The sequence below is a fragment of the Lactuca virosa genome, chromosome 5 (genome assembly GCF_052849685.1).
Source record: "Lactuca virosa cultivar CGN04683 chromosome 5, Lactuca_virosa_CGN04683_v6, whole genome shotgun sequence".
NCBI classification, from domain to species: Eukaryota; Viridiplantae; Streptophyta; class Magnoliopsida; order Asterales; family Asteraceae; genus Lactuca; species Lactuca virosa.
Window position 1 is genome coordinate 433,056,849 of NC_136430.1, and position 8,545 is coordinate 433,065,393.

Genomic DNA, 8,545 nt, shown 5'->3' on the forward strand with positions numbered 1-8,545 from the left:
AGGTTTCCAAAAATATAAAGAACACTGAAATCCGAGTTATAACGAAGAAGTTATGACCAATCGAAAATCCGCGACAAAACCGACAAAACACTGTTCAGTGTAAAAAGCGAATTTTCGATAAGTGGCTTTTTAGCCTTAACAATCTAAATGAAAGTTGTAGAATATGTTAAACCGAGAATGTTTATAAAAAGAACGTCAAAATCTGACTTCGTATGAGGAAGTTATGATTTTTCTAAGTTTCGGTTTAGCAGTAGACAGCTAAAAATTCAAAATATAAATCGATCGATATTTAGCCAACACAACTTAAACGAGAATCGAAGGTGTCATAAAAAGTAGCACAACGGTAAAAAGACAGACGAAAACGGACGTCGGATGAAGAAGTTATGAATTTTTAACAGATTTCCTGTCCCGGTCTGTTAAAAATAATAATATTAAAAATAAAGTCAAAATCAGCCGACGAAGTCTAAATGAAAGTCATAGAGTATAATTTTACCTATGCGTGCATATAAACAACGCCGAAAACGGAGCTCGTATGCGAAAGTTATGATTTTCGCAAATTTGGCACGAAAATCAAGAAAATCTTGAAAACCGGGCAATTTCGCATAGGTGGCTTCGTACACGTCATCCTTCGCATGCAGCCTCCACGTGGCGTCTTCTGATTGGACTGCAGCCTTGCGTGGCACCCGCTGATTGGTCCGAAGTCGTCATCCTCCTTCCCCATTGGACCGAAGTTCGGTCCACTTAGAAACCAACACGTGCCTCGCACCGGGTCCGAGCTCCGCACCGCCTTAGACTTCGGCCTCGTGGCCTTCACAGGAGCTGCCGCGTGTCCTGCTGACTCGCCTTCGCCTCGCCAGGTGTCCGAGCCCTCGCCAGCTTTCCTGCTGAGTCATCCTTCGGACCGCACCCTCGCACCCCTATATAAATGGTGCGAGAGTTCTCGGATTTGAGGGATTTTTCACCCCAAATTTCACCACTTTTCACATTTTCACCCCCTAAACTTTCTCACGACCACCCAAGGCCCTGGTATCGTGTCTAAAACCTGAAGCAAGCCCCGGAGCCCTGGAATTCTCAAGAAGTTAACCTCTCTCCAGTCGAAACTCTGCCCGATTTGAGTCGGTTTCTCGTCAAACAAACTCATTTCCGGGAAACGAAACGCTACCCGAATCGCCGCTTATCAAAGTGAGTTCATACCCCTATAATATATCTTTTTAAATGGTTTTATATGCTTTTTAGGGGGGGAATACAAGTTTAACACAATAATAAATTGTGTTATTAACTGTATGTGATAATAATCACACAAAGAGTTTCCGTATGTTTTTAAGAATTACCAAATACTTCCAAAATGACTTAAAGCCATGTTAAATCTTTAACGTCATGAAAACTCCGTTAAATTCTTTGAAAAAATGTTTTATAAACTATTTCAAATTATAAATGCCAAAATCATGTTTATATATGTATAAATATATAAATAAGATTTGAAGGGATTGGGACTAATGAATTATCTTATATCCTTTTCCTTGTTTGGATGTGGAATTAAGGTTGTGATATTTGTCCGAATGTCGTTTCCTTCTTAATTATATATATATTATACATATATGAGTATAAAAGGTTACTCCTTTTGGTATCATTACCTTTGTATCAGGCTGAGGAAAGGTGTTCATCCATGAGAAATCATGCTAATCAGATAGAACATATAAATTATAATAGGTATAATTTATGATTCAGAACTAAATATACAAGTATGATTCACGACTGTATACTTTCCAAGGAAATTACCAAAATTCATTCAACTATACCAGGATATGTATATTACTTTTAATATATGAACAACATATTAAAGAAGTAAAAATACATCATACCGGGTTTGCATTAACAAAAGTACTATATACAGAGTACCAGAGTTAGCAAACACGGGGTAATAATACATCATACCGGGTTTGCATTAACAAAGGTACGATACAGAGTACCAGGGTTAGCAAACACAGGGTACCCGAGTTAGCAATCACAGGATAATAATACATCATACCGGGTTTGCATTAACAAAGGTACGATACAGAGTACCAGGGTTAGCAATCACGGGGTAATAAAACATCGTAAATCTCGTTGAAACAATAAATTTGTGAGACCCTCCACGATGTACTTATCTAAGTACGACTTTTAAGTCCTGATCTATTAACCAGAATCTCTTGTAGGGAGAGCGTGAATTTGTGTATAGATCTATATGGGACTGACAATCCCGCACCTCTACTGGTCGCTACAGTTTGGCCGGCAGGCCTAGGGTGTCAAATATCATACCATTCCGACGCCTGAAGATCGTCGCCGCAGGCATATCAGTAATATTAGTATGGTTAATAGAACTCACATGGATAAAACAACGAGTGAATTACTAAGTAATATACTTCTCTTAAAACAGTAAGAAAAGATAATTACATCCCGACCAAATATACCTTCTGTAGTTTTTACTTACAGTAAAAACTACGTATCATGAAATCAAGTATGGTAAATATACTTGTACTTCTGGTTTTGAACATTTAAAACCACAAGGCAATATTATGGATAATATAATATTTTCCAGGATTAATACTAAGGTTTTTACTATAGAACAAATATAACTAAGAATACTTTTACAAAGGAAACGGTTTATGGGATTAAACCACTTTTACAAAGGAAACGGTTTATGGGATAAAACCACTTTTACAAATGAAACGGTTTATGGAATTAAACCACTTATACGAATAAAACGGTTTATGGAATTAAACTACTTATCAAATGAAACTTAGTCATTCAATCTCTGTAAACTAGTATAACATAAAAGACCTTTAGTGGTTAATTCTATAATTCCTTAGTTTTTACATCATGGATATACATAAGTAATATCCGATTGACAGTGAAATGTGTGACTTCCGCCTTACTTCCTGTTCCTTGTTTGGTTGTGGGCTTAGGGCAGATACACCCATTTGATTGTCCATTCGATATTGGGTTATATATAATCAGTATAAACTAAGTAATTACAGAGGGAAACTATTAAGGTTATCAGTTAATCACCTCAGGAAATATAGGATTTCCTGGAGAACCCAGTGAACTTATCCAAAGAACTTAGGGTATACTTAACATAACTAAAATACTTTTGAACTCACCAGCTTAAATGTTGATCTACTCTTTCCAAATAACTTGTATTCTCAGGAATCCAGTAGACAGGTACACTCCCGAAGCTTCTGAGAAGACTACCTAGTACCGTACCATGAACCTTGTCTTCTACTGTACCTACTTTGGTGTTTAAATATGTAATGTTTAAACACTTATATAAAACTTATACTTATTAATGCAATGGTTGTTTGTACTTTGATTACTATATTACATGTGTTGTGATACTTACCCGAAGTCCTCCGCCCCCGAACGTTTCCGCCGTTCTGGTTTGGGGGTGTGACACATGGGTAGATGTAATAGACGATGTGTGATAAAATGATGAGAGGACTCGATGTTGTTGTTGTTGATTCTGTCATCTAGCGGAGTATGGATGACGACCACAGACTCTTCTAGACAGTCCAGTGGAACGCTAGGAGGCTCGCAACCTGTAGGTGTTTGTGAACGATGTGTTCACCGGTGTACTCCATCCCCGTCATGGTTGCCTTTAGGACATTTATTGCTGAGGAATCCCCTTAGCAGTAGTGTCCATCCCGATGATGATCCTTAGGCTAGGTCCCTTATGATTGGTGTTTAGGGACGTAAAGTGAGGATAACGGGAACAGGTAATCGGGTTATTGTTGGTTGATGAAATTAAATAACTTATTTATTGTGGGTTGAGAACCCTATGTGCTCACCAGGCTCCCAAGCCTGACCCACTCAGTTTCATGTATTACAGGTAGTGGCGTTCGAGCATAGATGTGATGTTTTGGATGAGGGATTACGGATATAGGCCTGTAGATATGAAATAATGTAGTAAGGCTTATATTGTACTGTTTATGCTTTTGATCTGTATCGAACATGACATCCCGAGTCTTTTTAATGAAATACATTTCTACGAAAATGCTTTGATAAATCTTTATCATATTTTTATTTTGGGAACAAATTCCACAACACTTTTATGTAAAATGTTACTCTGATTTTCAAACAAGCATAAACAAAATCGGTCTTTTCTGGTCGTGAAAATGGGGATGTCACAATACTTATACATAAATATATAAATGAATACAATTTTGATAATAAACAACAATCTAAGTCGTTTAAAAGAGTTTTTGAAATGATTTTAACAACTTAAAAAAACATAAGAAATCCTTTGATTGTTGTTTGTTTTCACATGTAAATGTTAACACAATATATAGTGTGTTCTACTTGTATCCCCCCCCTAAAAGCATTTAAAAAGGTAAATTGTAGGGGTATGAACTCACCTTTTTGGAGTGATTCGATTGTAGGTTCGATTTAGGATGATTGTTTCCACAAGTTAGATCTCGAGACAAAACATGTCCTAAAATGCATTCCACGCGATATATAGGAATGAAATTAGTGAATATAACCTCAAAGGTGTAAAGGAAACAACCTATAATGTAAGGAACACTTACAAAAGAAGTGTTAGAACCGAAATCAAGATGTTGCAAGGTGTTTACGGCCAACCTTCGGTGTTCACGGCCGTAAAGGGCTTTCGGCCCTTGAAGATTCAAGTGTTTTCGGCTGGAACTCAATGTGTGTTCTTGGTGTTTCTTGGTGAAATGAAGGAGATGTAGGTGTTTACGGCCGTAAACTCAAGAATGAAGGGTGATTGATTGTGAAGAGAAGAACACTAGATGTTCTTAAATAAGATCCGAAGGTGGATTTGATGATCTTCGGATGATAGATGAGAGAAAACTTGGGTTTTTGGTTGAATACTTTGAGAGAAAATGGCTTGAGTTTGCGGCTAGAAGTGTAGAAGTGAGGATAAATTCAGTCAAACATATATATATATATATATATATATATATATATATATATATATATATATATATGTAGAATTTGCGGTCCGAGGGGGGTTCACGGCCCGAAGGCTCGTTTGCGGTCCGAAGGAGGTTCACGGCCCGAAGGCTCGTTTGCGGTCCGAACCGTTTGCTGCCTAGCGAAGGTTTGCGGCTGCGAGGGTTTGCGGCTCATGCAAAGGTCCTCGGTCCTAATTGATTCCCTCATTAAACACACAACACATTTGAATATATGGTCTATACACCTATAACTCATTAATCCAACCATAATAGGATAATTAAAGAAATAAGTTTGACTTTTACAAGATAGAAATTACGGGTTGTCACACCCTATATATGGGGATGATTATATGTCTAAAGGTAAATTTGTGGATCATGCTGACCTTATTGTTGATGTTGATGAATTTGTGAATAATGAAGCAAAACTAATGATGTTGGTTGATGATGGTAATATAATTCCATATGGAGAGCCAGTTGAACATTTTCAGAGTTACATTCAATTTGATGGGGATAACATGAAGGTGGAGAGGAGGAAACTGATCCCTTACAACCCCAAAAAGCACCACAGGAAAAGTTTCATTTTTATTTTCCGATTATGAAGAAACACAACCCACCCATTGGGGTATGCCTAATCCTTTACCACTGCCTAAATTAGCTTAACAAAATTGTAAAGTGGCCACAACGCATAAATATAATTCTCATCTGAAGTTATACCAACTTTTCAAAAATAAAGAAGCACTTAAGCTTAATTTAGGATTGAAAAGTGTTAGTGAAGGTTTCCAATATAAAGTGAAAAAAATTGTAGGGGTATGAACTCACCTTTTTGGAGTGATTCGATTGGAGGTTCGATTTAGGATGATTGTTTCCACAAGTTAGATCTCGAGACAAAACATGTCCTAAAATGCATTCCACGCGATATATAGGAATGAAATTAGTGAATATAACCTCAAAGGTGTAAAGGAAACAACCTATAATGTAAGGAACACTTACAAAAGAAGTGTTAGAACCGAAATCAAGATGTTGCAAGGTGTTTACGGCCAACCTTCGGTGTTCACGGCCGTAAAGGGCTTTCGGCCCTTGAAGATTCAAGTGTTTTCGGCTGGAACTCAATGTGTGTTCTTGGTGTTTCTTGGTGAAATGAAGGAGATGTAGGTGTTTACGGCCGTAAACTCAAGAATGAAGGGTGATTGATTGTGAAGAGAAGAACACTAGATGTTCTTAAATAAGACCCGAAGGTGGATTTGATGATCTTCGGATGATAGATGAGAGAAAACTTGGGTTTTTGGTTGAATACTTTGAGAGAAAATGGCTTGAGTTTGCGGCTAGAAGTGTAGAAGTGAGGATAAATTCAGTCAAACATATATATATATATATATATATATATATATATATATATATATATATATATATATATGTAGAATTTGCGGTCCGAGGGGGGTTCACGGCCCGAAGGCTCGTTTGCGGTCCGAAGGAGGTTCACGGCCCGAAGGCTCGTTTGCGGTCCGAACCGTTTGCTGCCTAGCGAAGGTTTGCGGCTGCGAGGGTTTGCGGCTCATGCAAAGGTCCTCGGTCCTAATTGATTCCCTCATTAAACACACAACACATTTGAATATATGGTCTATACACCTATAACTCATTAATCCAACCATAATAGGATAATTAAAGAAATAAGTTTGACTTTTACAAGATAGAAATTACGGGTTGTCACACCCTATATATGGGGATGATTATATGTCTAAAGGTAAATTTGTTGATCATGCTGACCTTATTGTTGATGTTGATGAATTTGTGAATAATGAAGCAAAACTAATGATGTTGGTTGATGATGGTAATATAATTCCATATGGAGAGCCAGTTGAACATTTTCAGAGTTACATTCAATTTGATGGGGATAACATGAAGGTGGAGAGGAGGAAACTGATCCCTTACAACCCCAAAAAGCACCACAGGAAAAGTTTCATTTTTATTTTCCGATTATGAAGAAACACAACCCACCCATTGGGGTATGCCTAATCCTTTACCACTGCCTAAATTAGCTTAACAAAATTGTAAAGTGGCCACAACGCATAAATATAATTCTCATCTGAAGTTATACCAACTTTTCAAAAACAAAGAAGCACTTAAGCTTAATTTAGGATTGAAAAGTGTTAGTGAAGGTTTCCAATATAAAGTGAAAAAAATCTACAAAAGACAGGTTTGAAGCTGTTTGCTATATGGATAATTGTGACTGGACGATTAGAGCAACAAAACATATTACTACTGATACATTTCAAATGGTTAAAATATCGGAGAAACACACTTGCTCAAACACACAGCTACGTCCCCATCACCGAAAAGCCAACAAAAAGGCATTGAGTCACTTCTTGAATGACATATTAGCTGATAGTACTGGTAATATGGTGTGGGGGAAACAAATACAACAAACTTTAAATGACCATATTTGTGTATATATTTCATACTGGCAAGCGTGGAATGCTAAAATGTATGCTCTAAATCTATTGAGAGGGACCCCAGAAGAAAGCTTTCAAACACTACCTTTATACTGTTACAACTTGGAGAAGAAGAATCCAGGGATGATTACACATATAAAGACAAGTGATGACAACAAATTTGAATACTTTTTCATGTCTATCGGTTGCACGGTAATATATTTTATATAACGTCTTATTTATAGTTAATGTCCATACACATGCGTTCGCTTTAATTAGATTATTAATTACTTTTTAGGTTCGAGCGTTTCAAAGATGTTTGTGTACTATTATTATCATTGACGGTGCACACCTTAAAGGGAAATACTTGGGCACCATGTTCCTAGTAGTATGCATGGATGGTAATAACCAAATCCACCCAATTACATTTGGTCTTGGGAAAACTGAAAGCGGAGAGTCATGGATTTGGTTTTTATCAAGACTCAAAGAATATATTGGGGACATGCCATATTTGGCTATCATATCAGATAGAGCCAATTCGATTGAAATGACCATTCAAGCCTTGTTCCCGAGTGCATATCACAGACTATGTTGTCGCCCTTTGTTGATGAATATGAGAGCAAAGATCGGAAAGAAAGAGAGAACATAGATTTTGTTTTAGGAGGCTGCAAAGGCTTACCGAGAGTCTGATTTCAAAGAAAGCTTGGGTAGGCTACGTCGTGCACTAAACGATGATTTTCAGACATGGCTAGACAGAATCGGTAATAAGAGATGGACAAGGTCGTGTGTTATTGTGGTTCAGTACAATATTATGACATCAAACAGTGCTGAGTCCGTCAATGCATTATCAAGAGTGCACGAAAACTACCGATAACAATGTTGATTGATTTCTTTCGAGCAACTATGCAACAATGGTGGTGCTAGCGACGTAATGCTGGAGGTAAATGTTTCCCTATATTGTAATACTTCAATGATAACTGTAGTGTAATTTACTGTGCATGACAACATATACGTAAATGTTTGTTATAGCTGAAAGCAAAAAGACGTTACTGAGTATGCTGAGAAGGTCATCGACAGGAGGATCAACAAATCCTCTGATTTTCGAGTATACCAGATTGATCAAAGAATATATGAGGTGAGTGACCAGATAAAAATGGTATTGTAAAC

At 37.2% G+C, this 8,545-nt stretch overlaps 1 protein-coding gene across 1 annotated transcript; it reads left to right on the plus strand.

The window, feature by feature from the left end:
• The first annotated feature begins 7,162 nt into the window (after window positions 1–7,162).
• Window positions 7,163–8,027, plus strand: LOC145114182 (uncharacterized). Its single transcript, XM_079050175.1, has 2 exons — window positions 7,163–7,591; window positions 7,677–8,027. The coding sequence occupies exons 1-2, from the start codon at window positions 7,163–7,165 to the stop codon at window positions 8,025–8,027; spliced, it is 780 nt and encodes a 259-aa protein (XP_078906301.1).
• The last annotated feature ends 518 nt before the right edge of the window (window positions 8,028–8,545 follow it).

Bases quoted from the DNA above. Each gene is read 5' to 3' on its own strand.
- LOC145114182 (XM_079050175.1), top strand. From the start codon at position 7,163: ATGGATAATTGTGACTGGACGATTAGAGCAACAAAACATATTACTACT. The intron at 7,592-7,676 runs GTAATATATTTT...ATTACTTTTTAG, and splicing joins TCATGTCTATCGGTTGCACG to GTTCGAGCGTTTCAAAGATG.